We start from the raw sequence: 22336 nt of genomic DNA on the forward strand, positions 1-22336 counted from the left end.
AATTTAAAAAAAAATGAAGAATGATGCAAAAATTGTTATAAATTTTTTATTATTCATAGTCATTAACTGTCATATATATGTTAATACTATTAGGTAATTTCGTAGTTTTTATTTAAAGAAATAATACATGTTTCTTATATTTTGAGTTAATATAATGTTTCTTAATAACTGGATTTGAACCAACATTTTTTCAATTAATTCTTAAGCTGTCATGTAAACTAAATTGTCATCCTAATTAAGTGACACCTAAACAGTGTCTCTTTTTAATTAGTACAAACTTAATGTTATAATTTTTTTAATAGTCCTCAATTAATATATAGGGATTCATATAATCATATTTAACATGTTTAATGAGGGGTCGTACATATTTATAATATATTTTTTTCTTTATTCCTATCTTAGCTTAACTGGTCATGCATGTTTCGTATGTTTTTGATACTGCTAGTACATTCAAGTCTAGTTTTGTATAATCTAAGTCTGTAATCTAATTTTCAACAGTGGTGATATATATATTAATGGGAAAATTAGGGCACGAATAATTAAGAATTGCAATTCTATACTAAGAAAAATGAGTTGAAAACATGTTTTGAAAGTTTAATCCTGCCAGTTAAAACATTTTGAGGCACCTTTTTCTTAATATTTGCAAATCTAATGTCTTAACTTTTTATCATATTCATTACTGCATTTTGCCGCGTGCCAATTAACATAAGTGCACGCTACTACAATCGAATGGTATATCGATGCAGTATTGTATGATTGAATCCATAAAAAACTAGTGGTATATAACAATAAGAATACACAAACTTTCCTAATCTAAGCAAATAAGAAGATGGATGATTTGTAACAATCTAAGATCTTAAAAATCTAAACAAGAAGATCTCAAATCCAATCAAAAAATAAGTGCAAGAACTTTCAATCAAATGCTAAAGAAGGATCTATAGGTAAAGATAATTGACATAAAGTGATCAAAGTTCAATATAGGATGTTCAAGCAAAACAGTCAACAAATCTGTAGGTCTAGAACTCATTAAATATGGATTAAAACCTTACGCTAATCATAAATTAAACATCAACTATCGTTGGCCTAACTCAATCAATCATGCATGAATCACAAGTCTACTAACCACTAAACATCTCGGGCATCAACTGTCATTGGCAAAATATGTAAAAGATAATATTAAATTCAATCAAACATTTTAACAAATACATTATGGGCATAAAATAGCTTAATATCAAGATTAGTGATCAAGTCAAATCAAGCACTAAAAATACCTAACAAGCATAGAACAATGTTAATCAAACAAGAAACATCTTAATTATTCACCTAATCACCTTAATATGTCTAATCCATGAATCATAAGGTGATTACTCACTAATCACCATGAAAAATCTTAAATTTATATGAGATTCAAAGCTAATCATGTTAATGAGCAAGAGAAATACAATATAAGATGAAATACTTCCTTAAATTGATAAAAAAGGTTCAAGCTTTTATCCCATGGTTTACTCTATATATTATAGTAGTTTTTACTCTAAAATAGAGTAACTCTAAAATAAAGTAGGATTTCTCTAATGGTTTATTACATATTTAACTCTAAAAATGAATATTCTTAAGTATATTCTTTTTTTATTTTATGACTAATACCTTTTACATACAAAATTTACAAATTGATCCCTTATATTTTCTTTTTCACAAAGTTCTTATAAATTATATATATATATATATATATATATATATATATATATATACCAAACAATTATTATCTTAAAAATTACATTATATTAAAACATAATACATTTAACTTAAACATCAAGATTAGTATATCTTTCCCACATGATCAATTAGAATTTCGAAGCACAAAATGAGATTCTTTATCTTTGATTTTTCTAAATCGACCAAATGAGCATGAAGGCCATCTGCTAACATCCGAAATGCGGCCGTTACGTTTTGCAAAGAGGATAATCCAACCATGCCCGTTGCATCTTTTTTTTTGTGAAGTAGTTGTCATAATACGAAGGAATAAAAGACGCGACATACGATATCTCCTATGAAACATAACATCATTGTACACCTGTCTCTCCGAAAAGTAATCGTTAAACAATCTATAACTTGGTGATCAAACAACATCGGTTATGAATACCTTAAAAGAAGGAAATACTGAATTTTTGGAACAACTAAAGAAGACAAGAGCACAACGAGAATATCACTTGGAGATTCAAAAGAAGAATTATGCTTTGAATGAGCTAGAGAAAAAAAAAACAAATGTCTATTTTGTGACTTGAATTCAGTGCAAGATCCAGAAATTCGTGCATATTTTCAAGAGGTATGAACACGAATTTTACAAAAAAAGACGTGGTCAACAACATGAACAAGAAGCTACTCCTTCATCTACCTCATTTGGAAAATACTTTAATAATTTTGGTGGATATGGAGGCAACTTATCAGAATATTAAATCACAATTATCTATGATTTTAATTTATGTTATGTTGCTTATTTCTAATTTTAGTATTTGTTTTCTTTGGCTAATTTTATAAAATTATTTTTAATTTTAATGCTTGTTTTTTGGCTAATAATAATAAGTTTATATATTGTTTTGAAGAAAATTATGTGATGTTTGCATAACTAAATTACATAAATAGTTACAAAATTAAAAGTTTAAAAAATTAAAACATTAAAGTATAAATATAAAAGCTTCACTCTATAATAGAGTAAGAAATATAGTTACTTCAAATCTATACTAATAAAATGGAGCTTTTGAAGCTCCATAGAGCGTCCACATCAGCAAAAAAACTTCTCCCGAAAGATGACACGTGGCATAAAATATAGTTTTACATTTTAATATTACCAATTTTCAAAAATTATAAATAATATGTAAACATACAGCATAAAAATAGAAAAACTATATTAAAAATATGTAAGATTACCATCTTTCACTTAAAAAAAGACGGCTTATCTTCATAATGTAATAATACCGTTTTATAAAAAAAAACAAAAAACATTATATATAATTTTGAAAATAATAAATATATGTAAAAATACAACATAAAAAATGGAAATACTACATCAAACATATGTAAGATTACCATTTTACATTTTTATTTAAAAAAATAATATGTAAACATACAACATAAAAATGGAAAAACTACATTAAACATATGTAAGATTACCATTTTTCACTAAAAAAAAGACGGTTTATCTCCATAATGTAACATTACTATTTTGTAAAAAAAAACATTATATATATAATTTAGAAAATAATAAATAATATGTAAACATACAACATAAAAAATGGAAATACTACATTAAGCATATGTAAGATTACCATTTTACATTTAAAAATAACAATAATATGTAAACATACAACATAAAAAAAATGAAAAAACTACATTAAACATATGTAAGATTACAATTTTCACTAAAAAAAATGGCTTATCTTCATAATGTAACATTACCATTTTATATAAAAAAGAAAAAAACATAAATATAACTATTTGACTATTTGTCCAAGTTGTTCTATTAAACATTGCCGTTTTACATTAAAAATGGAAAAATACATTAAGATTTAAACATATATCTTAAAATATAAAATATCGATATTAACTAAATATAAAGTATAAGAAAGAGAAATACTCAATATATAGAAAAATAAATAATAAGTAAATATTATAAATATATAAATATACGAATAATATATACAATAATAAGTAAATGCACAATTTTTTAAAAAATGGAAAGAGTACATTAAATATTAAACATCAATACTATTAAAACTGAAGGGCCTTTTTTTGAGGTACCCTTGAAGTTTTGAAGTATTTACCATTCTTTGCCACTGAATTATTTTTAATCTATGATTTCAATTAAATTTTGTATTTTTGAATTTTATTTTAATTAAAAGCAGAAAATCCTTTTGTTTAAAAATCATTCATAAAACGTTCAAACAAACTTCAGTTGCTATAATTTAGTTATTGTAATGGATACATGATATGTGCAGAAATCACGATACCCAAATTGTATGTTTAATCAACAATATCTCTTAACTTCCATGTTAAAAGGAATGTTGTTATTTTGAAAAATTAATAGCTTAATGTAGTTGACCACAATATATGCAAACTTCACGATTTAAGATTTAATTGACCACCATAGCTGACCATCATATCTGACCACCACGGTTAATATGCTTCACCATTTAGTTTTTAGCAAAATTATTAACTTAACGTAGTTGACCACTATAATTGTATAGTTCTATAAAATATTAATGAAATATTAATTATTGGTAATATTTATACACACGTTAGAAAATAATAATATAAAACTATTAATTTATAACAAAACACTAAATTTCCAAGCGCGGGTTTTTGGGATTATATTATAATACAAAGTTTTATTATATCAAAAAATATAATTTTTAACAGTTATATAATCTATGAATTAGTTTATTTGATATTTTATATGTACACTTTTACGTAAGTTTTTTTTAGGCATGAGAATTATATCCGGATCAAAAAAACAAACCAAACCGACCCGGAAATATAGGTTTAGTTCCAGAGAAGATAACCTATTGGGATTTTTTTTGGACCCCGCATGTCTTTGTTTGAGTCCGGGTCCTACCCTAGACCCGATCATAAATATGTTGTGTTTATTTGGTATATTTAGATATTTTGAATATGTTTCCGGCATTATGAATATTTTTTTAAGGTTTTTGGTTTACGATTATAGTTTTTAATTTCAGGTAAATTTTCAAATTAATTTTTTTTTGGGGTATTTGGATAAAATTTTGGATATTTTCAGTTCAGTGTCAGATTTTGAATAAGATTTTGAATTTTTAGGTATTTCAATTTTTTGGGTATTTGTTTGGAGTTTCAAGTAATTTTCGTGTTTCGGATATTTTTCAGATTTTCTAGATATTTCGAATCTTTTTAGGATCCTAAATACCCGAACAGATGTGGACTCATTACGTCCATATCGGGTCCAACAACCTTTTGATATAGATTTTTAACGTAATTGTACAAAAACATGATTGATGAAATATATTTTAGAAAACTCATTTTTAAATATGAAAATATCTATCAAACTATAGACGGTTGAAAGTTTAGTATATAATATGAGATTTTAGTGGGAAAATTTATATATGATATGATTACGTTATTATAAAGGAAAGAGGAAGTTAAAATGTACACTTATATGTTGTGTAGCTTCTCTTGCTTTAAATTATATATTATATGATAAAAGTGATAATATAAAACATTAATTTCAATGCTTTTATGATTAAAAGTCAAAATGGTAAACATAATAATATTAATGATTAAGATTTAGGAGTGGTATTTGAATAAATAAAGGAATTGAATAAATTATTGTTAGAGAAATATATGATAACATATTGTTAGTCTAAGTTTGAGTTAAATAAAGTGTCCAAACAACTTTGTTAGGTAGTTTTTTTAAGACTTCTTCATTTTTAATAGTATTGATTTATCATGTTACTCTCTAAACATTTTGAAAACCAAACCAAGATCGACTCAGTATATATATTGGTTGATTGGTCTGACCAGTTTAACCTGCTTAACGAGTTTTAATTTTTTTTTATAATTATATATGTATATATACCATATGCTTTAAGAAAGAAAAATAAATTCTATATGAACTTAAATTATTAACATAATAAGATTAACATTCAAATCACCATGTATATTTTTTCTTACCACAAAATTTCAAATGTTATATTAATGGAAAATTTTGAAAACATATAATATTTAGATAACAAGTGGGAATAAGACATAATTTTTCGTATGAAATAATATGTGAAAACTGAAAAGACAAAAACTAATTAATCACTAACAGTTTCATAACAAAATTCTTAGAACAATTAAAAGACTATAAACTATGTTTTAGTTTAGCAGAATCCATGGTTTTTTTATCCGGGCCGGAGTTTTTCAAATACAGTTTTTATTGTTCCAAATCATCGGTTCTACTGGATTTTTCCAGTTTTTCTCAAATCCAAGTTGACTGGCCTGATCAGTTTAACGGGTTTTTAAAATTTTACTGTATATTATATATGTATATATACCATGTTTAAAGGAAAAAATGAATTCTATGTGAACTTAAATTGTTGACATACATAAGACTAACATTCAAATCACCATACATATTTTTTCTTACAACAAAATTTCAAGTCATCGGTTTTACTGGATTTTCTATTTTTTTTCAAATCCCAAATTTTAAACTGAATCGAACTCAACTTATTAGACGAGTCATGGTCGGACTGTTTTCGAGTGGTTGGCCCGGTCTGATTTCCAAAACATTGCAATGTTTATAACATAAAATATCCCGCGCTTTTAAAGCGCGGGTCAAAATCTAGTATAGAGTAAGAAATAGAGTTATATTATTTTAGAGTGGGATACAGGGTGAGAAAATTTACTTAGAAAATAGAGAGGGGGTGGTGATTTCTTTAGCATGCAGCGGTCATGAACACCCGCAGCCTCAAGGTCGCTCCGGTACTTGGCTTGTCTTCAACGTATCTTTGATAATCTAGAGTTGTGGAGTGGCCTTGTCTTCTCACTTCACACACCTGCTATCAAGCTCGTTCCGATTGCAGCGGTAGTCTAATCTTCATCACGCTTGTGATCGAGTGTGGTGTCCTGTCTCCAGCGACCACAACACATCGCAACACATCAAAACCGTGACTGCCATCGCCTCTCCTCCGCCATGGTCTGCAACTCGTGGAAGTCTTCGCCAGGGCCAGGCCTGAATAGAAGCTCATCAAATATGTGTTTGGGGCCGACGAAAAATATATATATTTTGGGGCCAACATTAAACATAAAGAGCTGGTGGCTCTACTGGTTACATTGTTCTGAATTTGAAATTGGACCCGGTTTCAAATAACCCCCGCTCTATTTTAATATTTTCGCTGTTTTCTATAAACAAAAAGGCCAAAAATCCAGTATTTTCAGGCCAGGGTCTTCGCTTCAAGCTTCGTCTTCGGTGGCTCACGACCTCTCTATCTCCTCGTCGTGCTCTCGGATCCAAGCCATGGTTGTTCTCGTGCTCAGCTCCTCCCTCGTGTCTCAAAGATCCACTGGTCGTCGTCGCTTGAAACCTCCGCTTGCCACCACGAACTCCGCCGCGGATCATCATATTCAGGCAAGCTCAGATCCTCCGTCGTGCTCGTCGTCGCTTTAAGCATCGCCGTCGTGGATCGAAGTGGAGCTCCATCGAAGAACAACAATGGTGACTTTTAGATAATTTTCACATTGAGTCGCTTAACTGTTGAATACTCTCATTTTGGTCCCAAAGTCTTCGATATGCAAACCAGGACCTCTCGAATTGACCCTGAATCTTTCAATGGTGCGTGCAATTGAGCCCTCCGTGTAATTGCAGGATTGGTCCCTCAGTTTTTTATTCTTTTTTCTAGCCCAAAAGTCATAAAACGTACAAATTGACCCTTGATCTTGCCCAAAACTTCTCAATATTGCAATCCAAACACTATGATATACAAATGAACACTCTAATGCAATATATACACCTAATATGCAATCTAATTATCAAAATGCATTAAAATGAAATGTTAAAAGTCTACAAAAACATGAGATATCACATATTAGTGAAAATGAAAGTCTTTCAATCAATTATATATATAAATATAAATATATATATATATATATATATATATATATATGTAATAAAACCAAACAAATCCATTACAACATTTTAGTTATCACAAGTCTCACTAGTAGGTTGCTTTTTAAATTCCTTAAAAGAATTTGTTGGTTTATCTAAACATATATTATACTTTTCATTAAAGTAACCATCAAATTAATTAATAATCTACAATTAATAAAAAGTACAGAATTACCTAATATAATTTAAATAAATTTATGACAATTAATGATTTTAATAGTAAAGTGATAACAATTTGTGTATGATCCATTATTTTTGTTTAATTTTATATTATAAAACTAAATTAAATAATCAAATTAACTATATAGTAAAAATTAGATTTTTCGTATATGTTATATTTTGAATTTTTGAAAACGACTATAAATTATCAAAACTTTTAAAAGTCTCACACAGAAAAATTTGTGATCAATGGTTTAATTTTTTTTAATAACAAGAAACAATGATCATAAAATCATATGAGTAAAAATTTCATTTAATAGATATTCAAATGCCGCCAAAAAGAAAGATATTCAGATTAATATTTATACATATTAAACTATATACCATATAAAATACAAGATATTATAATTTAAAATTTTGCATTGAACAAATATTAAAAAAATAATATTTTTATTTCAAATTTGCGTTGAATTTTTATGAATGTTTATAAATTATCATAACCATTAAAACTTCCACATTGAAAATTTTAATATCAATGGTTTAGAATTTTATTATAAAAAAATACAAATGATCATAAAACTATATGATTAGGATTCACTAATGTTTCTACACTAGGAGTTCTAGATTCGAGTCCTAGTGAAGACGGAATTATGCTAATTAATAGAAAAATGCTTACAAAAGATTTGCAGAATGGCTCAATGAGTATTCTCATAAGGCAGACCGAATTGTCTAGAATCATCTGTAATATTTCTTACAATATGTCCCGTAATAGTATAACTATCCAGTGTTAAAAAAAGATTAGGAAATTTCATTTAATAGCTAACCATATTAAAAGAATATTATATATATGTTACTTTCATTTAAATTTAATTATATACCATACAAAATATATATAAGTGATTATTTAGATTATTATCATAAGACGATTGGAAGTAAACAAGAGGTATTATTTTGATTTATGTGTTCATCCACAAATTTACATATATACGTAATAATTAATTGTTTCTCAATTATGCAATATATTTATTATTATTTTATTTCATAATATGTAAAAGCGTAAAATAAATAATAATACGTAAAAATAATTTGTATAGACAATGTTTATCTTGCATGAACCGTGAATCTTAAACTAGTGTTTGGATATTGGAAAAGTAATAACTAATTTGATTAAGATCCGCACCTAGCACGTGATGAAATATAGATAAATTATTTTCTGTATTATATGTTTTTACATATTATGAAATAATTAATATATAATGAATAATTAAAACTCAGTAACTATTACATATATAACTAAATTGGTGCGAACATATAAATCAATTTTATTAATCCAAACAATATTTTTTTATTTGATAGGATATAAAATTAAACTTAAATGATATTAACATACATAATGTATTTTTAATATTAATGTCTATCAAATAATGCTTCTACTTAATAATTTTTTTGATCATTTGTATCTTTTATAGAAAAAACTATAAATTACTGATAACAAAACTTTTATTGTAAGATTAATAATTTTAGTAATTTATATTTTTTTAAAATTAAGTTGTCAATGTTTGTTTAATTTTTTTATCAAAACAAAAAATTCTAAGTAAATTTTGAAATTAAAATATTTATGTATTTTATATGGTATATATTTAATTTAAAACAATATATATACATCTATATATATAAATATATATATATATATTAATCTTAATGATTAGTTGAATTAGACTTTTTACTTATATGATTTTGTAATCAATTGTATTTTGTCATAACCAAAACTTTAAATAATAGATCACAAAATTTGAATGTGAGACTTTTAACAGTTTTACTAATTTATAGTGTTTTTAAAAATTCAAAATATAACATGTAGAGAAAATTCTGATTTTGTTATTATATGGTTAATTTATTATAATAGCTTAAAATTAATTAAATATGATAGAAGATAAACTAATTTTTATCAAATTTTTATTATTTAAAATTATTAATTGTCATATATTTTAGTCACATTAGGCAATTTCATAACTTTTATTTAAGAAAATAATAAAGAACATTAATAATGAGTTTATTATTTGTTTAATCAAATAACTTATTATACAATTAGATGGGCCACCTAGGCATGGACATTCGGGGTCCCAATCGGGTTTCGATTTTGTCCAATCGGATCTTTTTTTTTGGTTTATCAAAATCAGTTTCATTCGGATTATATGAAAGTTTGGTTCGGGTTCTCTCGGGTTTGGGTCGGTTGGTAAATCTTCAAAGAACCGGTATAACCCGATGTACTTTCGGATTCGGGTCCAATCGGTTTTTTGGTTTAAAAGTACGTAATTTTTATATACTTTGTAACCAAAACATAAGTAAAATCGGTTCGTCGCTTTTAAAATACCTGATTTATATCTATTTATAACCAAACCATAAGTAAAATCGATTTAAAAATAAGAAATGAACATCAAACTCGATCATTCAAAATCAAACGAAAGGTAAACATAGTTATTGATAGAAAGAAAACCAAATAAAAGAAATCATAAAACAAAAACCAAGTTCTCATAAAATGAGAAACATTATACAATGAAAACAAAACCAAAATCTAAAAACTTCAAACTTCAAGCTTCAACCATCAACTTCAACCACCAACTTCAAGCATCAACCTTAATGGAATAGTTAAATATTTTAGATCTTCAATAATTTCTTAGTGTATTTTGGATACATATTAGGAATTAAGATCATGTTTGGTATTTGGAGATTTTGAATTTTTCGGGTTCTATCGGATATCCATTTAGATTCGGGTTCGGTTCGAATAATACTCATAACCCAAAATACCATAAAACAAGATCCAATCGGTATTTACATCAGGTTTGGGTTGGTTCGGATTTATTTTTATCGAACCGGGTTCGTTTCAGATTTTCGGATTCGGTTTATTTGTCCAGTCCTAGACCAACCTATTTTTATAGTGATTTTAAGAATCATCATAATGATGACATGGCTACAAAGAATTGTAATGTTTTTCAATTAATATATAGGAAATTTATGGTATTTTAAGCAATTTCTTCTATTATTATGTGTGGTGTATTTCAAAAGTATAGATCGGCAATGGGATAATCAAGGAAGAAGAAATATGTGAATGATACCTTTTATGGAAAGAAAAATATTTTTTTTTCCGGGGAACTATCTAATGTTATATATTTCTATTTTTAGCTACATCCAAAACCATTTCAAAAACAAAGTCCAATTATTTATGCACAACTTTATTTACCTTGCCGTCAAATATTTACTTGTCATAGTAGACCACATTTTTAACTATTATAAATTCTTTGAGATTTAAAAGAATAAATGCAGTATCGATTTCAGAAAAGGCGATAAACCAAAAATTACACTAACAAAATCTAGCATTCCTAATGTTCAAAAGAATAACAATCTAGCATTCCTTTTTCGGTCGTTTTGTCAGTGAAATATAAAATAACACGGGTAGATTGTCATTAAAACCACAAATGTGTACATAGTGTACACACACAAAGTGGTTAACAGAATTTAATACCACCAAAATTCTTTATTTTTTAAACCAAAATTTCATTCATAATAATGCTATTTGATTCTCTAATATATTATTTTTTTTGGTAAAAATGTTAAAATCTAATATATTATTTTAAAGGAAAAACAGATATCGTATTAACACACATAAACAATACCTGAAATTACATCAAGATCGTAGACAGAAAAATATTATACTAAAAGCGATACAGAAAAATAAAAAATAATAACATATAAAGAGAATTAAAAAGAGAAAATAAATTTATGAAAATATAGATCTGCGCGTGAGACTGGATTTTGATCCCAGAAAATCTGTTAAACACAATATTCGGGAAAATTAAATTTGCATTTACCAGCTGTTTCTTTCTCACTAATTTTCCATTTTTATAGCTTCTTTTCTCCAACACATAACTTTCTTCAACAACGTTTTCTATTAAACCCTAAAACACTGTCGGAGGTTTTGTGTTACTTTGTTTACTTCTCTCCCACGTAATGGATCCGTGCACTTTCGTACGTATTACTGTCGGAAACTTGGTTGTTAGGGCATCGCCATCTGTTTCGGACGCAGCACCCGGTAACTGGTTCTGTAAGATCAAATTCAAGAGTTTGCCACGCCAAGTCGTTGCTGTTCCCGTTCTGTTTCGAACCGAATCAGAATCCCAGTCCCGGTTGTGCTCCGGTGATGTGCCAACCGTTTCTGCCTGCTTCACTCTAAGCAAGGCTCAGATTGAATGGTCTCTTATGAAGCCTGAACGGAATGTCCTCACTGTCGAGGTTTATTCCTCTGTTCCGTCGTGTGGACTCGTCCCTTCTTTGGGTGAGAAGCTGATTGGTCGCTTTAAGGTTTCGCTGGACTTGAAGATGGCGGAGACAACGTGTTTGGCTCACCACGGGTGGATTGAGTTGGGCACTAATAACAAGTCAAAGAAGAAGAAGAATCCGGACCTCCACGTTACCGTACGGGTTGAACCCGACCCGAGATTTATGTTTCAGTTCGACCGCGAGCCCGAGTGTAGTCCCAAAATTTTTCTGGTACAAGGAAACAAGAAAGAAGCTGTTTTCACATGCAAGTTTGGAATCAGAAACTCCCCGAATTTTACTAGGTCAGTAATATTTTTCATATGATTTTGGGTTATATGCTTCTAATTACATTAAATTTTTGCAGATTATCGTGCATGACCACTGGAAGGAAACAGACATGGAGGGCGAGAAAAGGTTGGTCGATAACGATCCATGATCTCTCTGGCTCACCAGTAGCTATGGCTTCGATTGCCACACCTTTCGTACCATCACCCGGTTCCAAGCGCGTGTCTAAATCAAGCCCCGGCGCGTGGCTCATCCTCCGGCCTGATGGCTACATAATGAAGCCATGGGGTCGTCTTGAGGCATGGCGTGAACCTGGCTTCTCTGACATTCTCGGTTACCGGTTCCATTTATTTCAAGATGACATCGCTACTGAAATCTTCTCATCGTCTTCGATCAGGACGAAAACAGGAGGGAGCTTTGTCATGGACGGAACCATCGCTGCCGCGGACACCAACACGGCAGCTTCTTTGACACTGTCGGATGGAAGCTTTGATCTGTCTTCCCGGATGAGTACTGGATCATCAAAAAACCGTTCAGGATGCGGGTCGGATTTCGGGTATCTTCTACCGCAAGGGCAACAAAACTTGGGGTTTGTGATGTCGACCACGGTGGAAGGAGTTGAGAAACAGAGCAAGCCTAAGGTGGAAGTAGGGGTCAAGTATGTGAAATGCGTGGAGGATGCGGCGGCGCACGTGGCTTTAGCAGCGGCAGTGGATTTAAGCATGGATGCTTGTAGACTGTTCTCTCACAAGATAAGAAAAGAGCTGAGACAGCCAAGAGTCGTTTAAGGTTTATTGCTTTTATGATTAGTTGTCTTTTTCCACTGGAGTAATTGTCTCTTGTGGAAAAGTTTAAGAAAGAGTATTTTTTTTTTAATTTGATGTTTCATGTTAGAATTTGAACTTGTAAAGTCCAAATATTAATCATGTCTCCAATTATTTTCAAACAAGTTCCTTACTTCATAGTTTAACCTTGAAGACAAACAAGAATATCCAAACAGAATATGCACTGAAACCTCTATAAATTAATAATGTTGAGACTACACCAAAACTATAATCTGTTTATTAATTTATAGAGATATTAATTTATCGATATATAAATTGAACCAAAAATTCAATTTGGGACTATAAAATTATATTAATTTATGGAGATTTTTAGTGTATATTAATTTATAGAGTATTAATTTAAAGAGGTTATACTATTGACAATGGAGTAACTTATTCACTTATTGTTGCCTTCTACATTTCTACTTCTGGTTTTAGAATGGTGGAAAACAATTTGATTAACGGATCATTATGATTTTGATCATTAGAATATTATTATAAATTAAATTTAATTATAATTTTATTATTAAAAAAATTATGTGATATTTTAAATAAATTTTATAATTATACTTTATATTATATTAAAATAAAAGTAATATATGAATTAAATATGATAAAATTGGTAATTTTTCCTATTTTATTTTTTAAATGCTTTAATTAAATAAATATTTATATTCACTGTTATCAGATTAAAATTCGTAAACTATCTATCTAGTATTTTTGTACGAAAAAATAAAATTATTAAGATATGTTAAACTGTTATATATACAACTATTTCTAACATCCAAAAATATCCTATATGGATAAAATTAAGTAAAATAAAATGATTTATGCTACTTTACATAAAATTTACTAAGGAAAAAGGATTATATTGTTTTAATGCATTTACTTATAAAATCCCACAAAATACTAAAATGATAGATTTTAAAATATATATTTTTAAACACAACATGAAAATATAAATATATAATGTGCGTTATCTAGGCATTTTGAGAAATGCTAGGGTATGTGACGCATCTGATAACGCACATTGGAGACTAGGAGGAGGAAGGATCCGTGTCTTCCAGGATATTATTGAGCAGATTCAAGAACGACCTGTACCTGTTAATGACCTAGGTCCAGACATTGTTCTGTGGAAGCATAATCAGAATGATTATAAGGAGTTTTTTTCAGCTACTAGGACTTGGGAACAAATCAGAGTCAGACGTGAGAGAGTGGATTGGAGCACTGTGGTATGGTTCACGCAGGCTGTTCCTAGATTCTCTTTTATTACTTGGCTTGCAATAAAGGATCGGCTGTCTACAGGAGAACGTATGAGGGTGTGGGGTTTACATCAGGAGTGCTTGCTGTGTGGGGAGAGGAATGAGACTAGAGACCATCTATTTTTTGCATGTCCTTACAGCTATATGGTTTGGCTACGAGTGACGGGAAGACTTTTTGGTACTCGTATAACACCAGATTGGCAGGATACTGTTGCAAGGATACGCTATGATCGACGGTCAAAGCTGGATACAGTCCTTGTCCGAATGGTCTTTCAAATGACAGTTTACCATATTTGGAGGGAGAGGAATGTAAGGAGACATGGGAAAGCTTGGATACCTTATGAGAAGCTGACCTCTCAGATCGATAAGACTATGAGGAACAGAATCTCTTCTCTGAAATATTCCTATGGGGATAAGCTAGCAGGACTGATGAGGCGTTGGTTTGAAGTGACGATGTGAGACAAGTTCTCTCTTAGCTGAATTAGAAATTTTTTCATTTTTTGTTCTCTTTGGTTTAGAAGCTAGTTACTTTTGTTTTCTCTTTTTGTAAATTTCTATTATTTTGCTGATTATCAATAAATTTGAAATTTCATCAAAAAAATATGAATATATAAATACCATTCTACAGTATAACTAAATAAGCTTATAAAGGTAATGTATGCAACAAGAGTTAAAAACAAAGTAAAATTTATAAAACAGATCACTATATATTATTAATGTCGAATAAGAAACCTAAAAATAAGATTATAGAATTGCATATTATATAACACTAAAATGTAAATCGAATATTTAAATTTTTTATGATAGTATCACATTTGTACTGGTAAAAAATTTATGTGAAGAATGACCACCACATATTGCAAGTGCATGGACATGGTTGAATGTTGTATTTGTCTTTAGATAATAAAAAAACAAATTAAGCTAAGTTGATGACTAAGTAAAGTTTATTTACTCACAAATAACTTAATCTAAGTAAATTTGTTTTTTTATTTACAAAAATAAAAGAAGTAAATTTGGTAATGAAACAAATTTAGTGACAAATGACTCAGCTAAATACATTTGATGACAAACCCAAGATAAATTGGTTACAAATGACTAAAGCTTAGTAAACTTAGTGATTAATGTCTACATTACTGTATGACTAAATTGATAAATCTCTCATATAAATATACATCTTATCTCTCCACATATAAAGTTCCAAGAAAATCTCTAGTCTTTTTAAAAGTAAGTCTCGAGAATTTAGCGTAGATGTTAAGTTTGCGGATTATGTTTTGGGTGATGCAAAACAATCTCACATGGTTTTATCATGGAATTCAAAATTGTATAGAAACTGTCTCATCTATGGCGATTTATTGAATTAAGAAAAGAGATCACATTTCAACTCCACATTTTCGTCTATTTACTTAACGATTTTCAAACGTTTTATCATTTTATATTATCGTTTCCAACTTGTTTTGTTTTGTAATTTTCGATCTTGATTCTCGTTACCTAACATAAAGTATGTAGACTTTAGAGGCAAAGTGTTTATCCAGTAGCCAACTATAAAACATTGATCAAAACAGGACATGTATAGATTATCAGTTTGCATTATACGACTTGTTGAATGAAGTAAGACACATCCTCCTCATACTCATCATAATAAGCCGGCACAATCGTCCAGTCAAAAAAGTCAGAATAAGTTGCGGTCCAAATAAGATTCACTAAAAAGAACAAAACTTGGATTCATCCCCGTGGTAAATTCTCTAATTTACCTCAATGACTAGAACCAATCACAGTGCCATGTAGGATTAGTGAAAAAAGAATAAAACTAAAAAGAAAAAAGCTAAAAAGGAAAACGAAGACGTCGCCGTTAATGAAGAATATAAGGTGATCTTTGTTTATCTTTTAGGTTTTGAGCTTCAATCCACGATTGTTTTTACTTTTGTCTCCAAGGAGCTTCAAATCAAAGACAGGCTTGTTAATTTATTTCAACACCAAGAACTGATCTAGATTTGATTTAATTCAACCCTAACACATTTCTAAAGAAGGTAGAAATACTAACCTTGATCCATGCTTGGATGCAATCCCACCAATTGATCTTCTCCTCTTTAACCTTCTCTTTGATGATTTTCTTGATGGACAGGAAATCCCAAACCTTCCTTAATCTCCTCTTTTAGATATTAGTGTAGTGTTGTAAAGAGACTTCACGTCATATTGATAAAAGGAGTATGAGTCCTTTTATAATAATCTAAGAGACGTGCTGGTTTATATCCATCAAACGGATGTTTGTAACACAACTCTTCTTTATAACCGAACTACAACATATACTCACATATATATTACATTATGGTAATATATTCTATTATTACTACCTTGTATATATATGTGTATAATCATAGGATTAAGGATATTTATAAGCCAAGGTAAAGCAGGAGGGTTAACAATACACCGATATTCTAACTCATTACTCGAAACCGATCCATCACGGTATCAACTCTTATATTAGAATATAAAACATTAATATGAACTTGAACTTTATATTAAACCAATAGACACATAGGTCACACAGAATATAAAATATTCTTACATTCTCCCACTTGACCTTTGTATCGAATTAAGGGTTCAATAACTTTAATGTGCACTTTTCTATCGAGTTCACTTGATCTTTATTAAAATTTGGATTGATCGAATCATGGCGGTTGTATGCCATTAAACGACATAGTCCCTTCCATGTATCACAAATCAATTTTAATTTTATATCAAACCTTATATGAGAAAAACTTTTATTTCTCAAACCAACCATATGTTATCTACAAACCATAAGTGTATACACATACTTTAATGATAACATAATAAATAAATCAGAAACATAACTTTATGTGAATTCTCAGTGTCAAATACATAATGAGCATCCCATAACTAAAATAGCAAAGCCTTATCTATAATACCCATACGTTCTACATGGCCATTGAACGCCTTGGGTGGTAAACCTTTAGTTAGCGAATCCGCTACCATCATGTCCGTCCTTATGTGCTCGAATGACACTCTCTGTTTCTGAACTTCTTCTTTAACAGACAGGTACTTTAACTCCATGTGCTTATCACCCTTCGAGTACTTGTCATTCTTCAAAAAGAAGACAGCTGCAGAATTATCGCAGTAAATTCTCAGCGGCTTGGCTATAGTGTCGACAATCCGAAGCCCTGAGATAAAGTTCCGCAGCCATAGTGCATGAATTGTGGCCTCAAAGCATGCCACAAATTCAGCCTCCATAGTGGAAGTAGCAATGACAGACTGCTTTCCACTCTTCCATGATATTGCTCCCCTAGCTAATAGGAACAAGTAGCCAAACGTCGATTTTCTGCTATCAACGCATCCGGCATAGTCTGAATCTGAATATCCAATGACTTCCAGCTGATCAGATCTCCTATATGTAAGCATGTTCTCTTTGGTGCCTTGCAAGTACCTGAGAACCTTCTTTGCCGCTTTCCAATGGTCCATTCCGGGATTACTTTGATAGCGACCCAACATTCCAACAGCAAAGTTGATATCAGGTCGAGTACATGTTTGAACATAGTTCAAACTCCCAACCACCGATGCATAGGGAATTCTTTCCATTTCTTTACGCTCCAATTCATTTTTAGGACATTGCATTTTACTGAACTTGTCCCCCTTCTGAATTGGAGTTATTCATGCAGAGCATTTCTCCATTTTATATCTCTTTAAGATCTTATTGATATATCCTTCCTGAGACAAACTTAACAGTCCTTGTGATCTCTCTCGAAATATTTCTATCCCGATCACATAAGATGCCTCACCCATATCTTTCATTTCAAAGTTCTTAGAGAGATACTTCTTCACATCATGTAACATACTCATGTCATTTGCAGCAAGAAAAATATCATCAACATATAGGACTAAAATCACAAACTTACTCCCACTGATCTTAATGTAGATACATCGATCAACAATGATCTCTACAAAACCATATGATGTGATGGTATCGTTAAACTTTATATACCATTGTCGAGAAGCTTGTTTTAGTCCATATATTGACTTTCTCAGCTTACACACCAAATTTTCTTTTTATGTGACCACGAATCCTTCTGGCTGGTCCATATATACTTCCTCCTCAAGATCTCCATTCAGAAAAGCGGTTTTCACATCCATCTGGTGAAGCTAAAGATCATAATGAGCCACCAAAGCCAAAACAATTCTAAGAGAATCCTTCTTTGAAACTGGAGAGAAGGTCTCTTTATAGTCAATGCCATCTTTCTGGGTGAAACCTTTAGCAACAAGACGAGTCTTGCGTCTTTCAGGTTTCCCTTTCGAGTCACGTTTAGTCTTATAGACCCATTTACAACCAATGGTTTTGAAACCATCGGGCAACTCTACTAAGTCCCATACATGATTATCATCCATAGATTTCATTTCTTCTTTTGAGGCATCAAACCACTCTTCAGAATTGTCACTTTCCATGGCCATTTTGAATGAGATCGGATCGTCATCCATGCTTAAGTCACATTCATTTTCAATAGTGTAAACCACGTAATCGTTTGAAATGGCAGATCTTCTTTCTCTTCCAGATCGCCTTAAAGGTATTTGTGGTTCACTATTCTCTTCTTGAATTATGACATGTTCATCAACAGTATTTTCAGCTAGTGGGATTGGCTCATCATTATGTTGTCCTATTGTGTCATTAGAGTCTGATGGAACAATAGGAACAACTACTTCAGGTGGAACTACAGGTGAAGGAACTTCAACCTGAACTTCATTAATGTCCACTTTTCGTGGTTCACCACTCCCACTAGTTTCACCGTTTTCAATGAACCTAGCATTACCCGAATCAACTATTCTCGTACTATGGTTAGACAATAAAATGTATACCCCTTTGATTTCTCAGGATAGCCAATGAAAAATCCACTAACAGTCCTAGAATCAAGTTTCTTTTCATGTGGATTATATAGCCTTACTTCTGCTGGACAACCCCACACACGTAGATGTCTTAAACTAGGTTTCCTTCCCGTCCACAGCTCATAAGGAGTCTTAGGAACTGCCTTACTAGGAACCCGGTTCAGCACAACGTTGCAGTTCTTAATGCATATATCCACAAAGAAAGGGGTAATGAGCAATTACTCAACATGCTCCTAACCATCTCTATTAAAGTACGGTTCCGCCTCTCAGCTACACCATTCTGCTGAGGAGTACCAGGCATTGTGTATTGTGCACATATGCCCCTACTTTCAAGTAACTTTGCAAATGGACCAGGACATTGTCCACTTTCATCGAATTTTCCATAAAATTCACCACCTCTATCAGATCTCACTATTTTAACCTTTTTATCTAACTGCCTTTCCACCTCGTCAATGAATACCTCTAGGACATTCACAGACTTAGACTTTTCATGCAGTAGATAGGTATATCCATACCGTGAGTAATCATCAATAAATGTGATGAAATATTTTTCGCCACTCCATGAAGGAGCATCGAAAGGGCCACATATATCGGTGTGTATTAACTCAAGAAGCTGAGTGCTTCTTGTGGCTGGTTTCTTTAAAGTATGTTTCGTCTGCTTTCCCTTAATGCAGTCTATGCATACATCTAAGTCACTGAAATCCAACTGAGGCAGAATTTCATTCTTTATTAACCTCTTAATTCTTTCTTTGGAAATATGACCTAGTCGTTGATGCCACAAGAAAGCAGAACTTTCATTAATTGCGCTACGCTTAATGCCTCGATTTTCAACATTAAATAGGGATTCAGAAAACTTTGCATCAAGGTTGAATTTATAAAGTGAATCAAATAAAATACCACTACCATAAAAGTAATCATTTCGGTACAATGTGAAAACACCATGTGCAACCTTAATACTAAATCCTAAATTGTCCAACCTACTAACAGAAACAAGATTTCTAGCACACTCAGGTACATAGAGACACCCTTCAAGATCCACATGACTTCCAGTGTCCAAGATCAATCTATACGTCCCAATTCCTTCTATTTGTGCCTTCATCCTGTTTCCCATGAACAAGTACTGTTCAGGTCCTCTTATGGGCTGGATCGAACTGAATCCCTGTTTAATATGAGACACATGAGTAGTAGCACCAGAATCTAACCACCAAGTATTATTAGGAACTTCAACAAGATTCATTTCATAGCAAACAAAGCTGTAATGTTTACCTTTCTTGTCGAACCAGTCCTTCCTTTTAGGACAATCCTTCTTGAAGTGTCCTACTTGCTTACAAAAGAAACACTTCTTTTCCTTCTGGATTTGACTTTGAGGTCCTTTCACGAAGTTTTTAACATTCCTTTTGTCCTTCTTACTTGATGTTCTTTTGCTGCTACTGACACTTCCAAGACCTACGAGGTTAGCAACTTGATCTTTCATCTTCCTTAGTCTCCCCTCCTCTTGAATTAGCATAGCCTTTAATTCTTTAAAGTTCCATTTATCCTTAATGGTGTTGTAATTCACCTGGAACTGGCTAAATTCAAGAGGTAGAGAGTTCATGATGAATTGGACCAAGAATTGCTCATGTACCTCCATTCCTAAGGTCGTTAACTTTGCTGCCAGATTAGACATGTGCGTCAAATGATCATGGATTGGCTGAGACCAGTCAAACTTCTTTGTAGTTAGCTCATTCATGAGACTTCCTACAATCGACTTGTCAGCCAATTCCGATTGTGAACACTCCTTAATTTTCTCTATGAATTCCCTTGCTTTCTCTGTCTTAGGCATCGATGGCTTAATACTTTCTGCCATCGTCAACCTCATAAGGTTCAAGCTCAGCCTGTTAGATCGCTCCCATCTCTCATAACGAGACTTTTCAGATTCAGAGCTATCTACTATAATAGCTGAGGGTTCCTCATCAGTTAGTGTGGCGGAGTCCAAAGCCATTACACCCAGTGTAAACCGGATTTGCTCGAACCACTCACCATAGTTGAGGCCATTAAACTTTACCACAGAGTTAGCAGATGCAAACACATTTGATGAAGCTGCAAGCATTCATACATGTTTATCCGTTAGTGCTTTGAGACTTTAATATATATTCAGACTAATAGAAACTTTAACACTTATATTTTAAATAACCTTTGGGCAATATTTAAATATAAGTACTTTCACTGATGCTAATTATATATACTTTAATATTAATCAAATCAACATTAGTCAAATAAATATGTTATCTTTGGATATACATATTATTCACTATAATAGAAAAAATGATTAATTATTTTCTTATTATTAATTATATTTAATGATCCACCTTTGGGTGATCTCCTAAAATATAAATAATAATTTAATTGATTAATCAAACTTTTATGTCATTTAGCATCCTTGATCAAGATCAATTATAACTTCTATAGATTTTAATATTTGTAAGTAAATAACAAGATCACTTTGGTGACTAACATGTTATAAACTATACAAACATTAAAATATTAATAGGTAAATTTATCCTAATATTATGTTATATATATATATATATTTTTTTTTTTAATATTTCATAACACAAGTTACCTATTAATAAAATGCAGCGGAAGCATTTAACCGTAAAAAAATATGCATGCACACGTTTGTTCCATGACACAACTTCTCATTGCTGACTTTTCATACATGTGTGTAGTAACCGTTAACACGTCCAGAATTTTAACCATAATGAATTAATTATTTCACTCATAATTATGAATTCAAACGCATTCATGAATCAACGAAACCAGCAATTTATGTTGCTGTAACTTAATTGAGTAAAATAATTAATTCTAACCAATTTTTTTTTTTTTGTAATGGCGCATTACACAAAACCCCTTAATCATGCATGTGCCTTTATCGTGAAACCCAGATT

General features: G+C 30.8%; 3 protein-coding genes across 3 annotated transcripts; 2 read left to right on the top strand and 1 right to left on the bottom strand.

Annotated features, from left to right (window-relative positions):
• Positions 1-9473: 9473 nt before the first annotated feature.
• Positions 9474-16591, top strand: LOC103834048. Its single transcript, XM_009110106.3, has 2 exons — positions 9474-12450; positions 12513-16591. The coding sequence occupies exons 1-2, from the start codon at positions 11840-11842 to the stop codon at positions 13219-13221; spliced, it is 1320 nt and encodes a 439-aa protein (XP_009108354.1). The 5' UTR covers positions 9474-11839; the 3' UTR covers positions 13222-16591.
• Positions 13641-14978, top strand: LOC103836210. Its single transcript, XM_009112453.2, has 2 exons — positions 13641-13645; positions 14261-14978. Exons 1-2 carry the CDS (start codon positions 13641-13643, stop codon positions 14976-14978), a joined length of 723 nt encoding a protein of 240 aa, XP_009110701.2.
• Positions 16592-17417: 826 nt separating the features above from the next.
• LOC117126916 (secreted RxLR effector protein 161-like) lies at positions 17418-18113 on the bottom strand. The gene has a single exon (XM_033276267.1). It carries the CDS (start codon positions 18111-18113, stop codon positions 17418-17420), a length of 696 nt encoding a protein of 231 aa, XP_033132158.1.
• Positions 18114-22336: the final 4223 nt, after the last annotated feature.

Source organism: Brassica rapa, chromosome A01 (assembly GCF_000309985.2).
Source record: "Brassica rapa cultivar Chiifu-401-42 chromosome A01, CAAS_Brap_v3.01, whole genome shotgun sequence".
In the NCBI taxonomy this organism is placed as follows: Eukaryota; Viridiplantae; Streptophyta; class Magnoliopsida; order Brassicales; family Brassicaceae; genus Brassica; species Brassica rapa.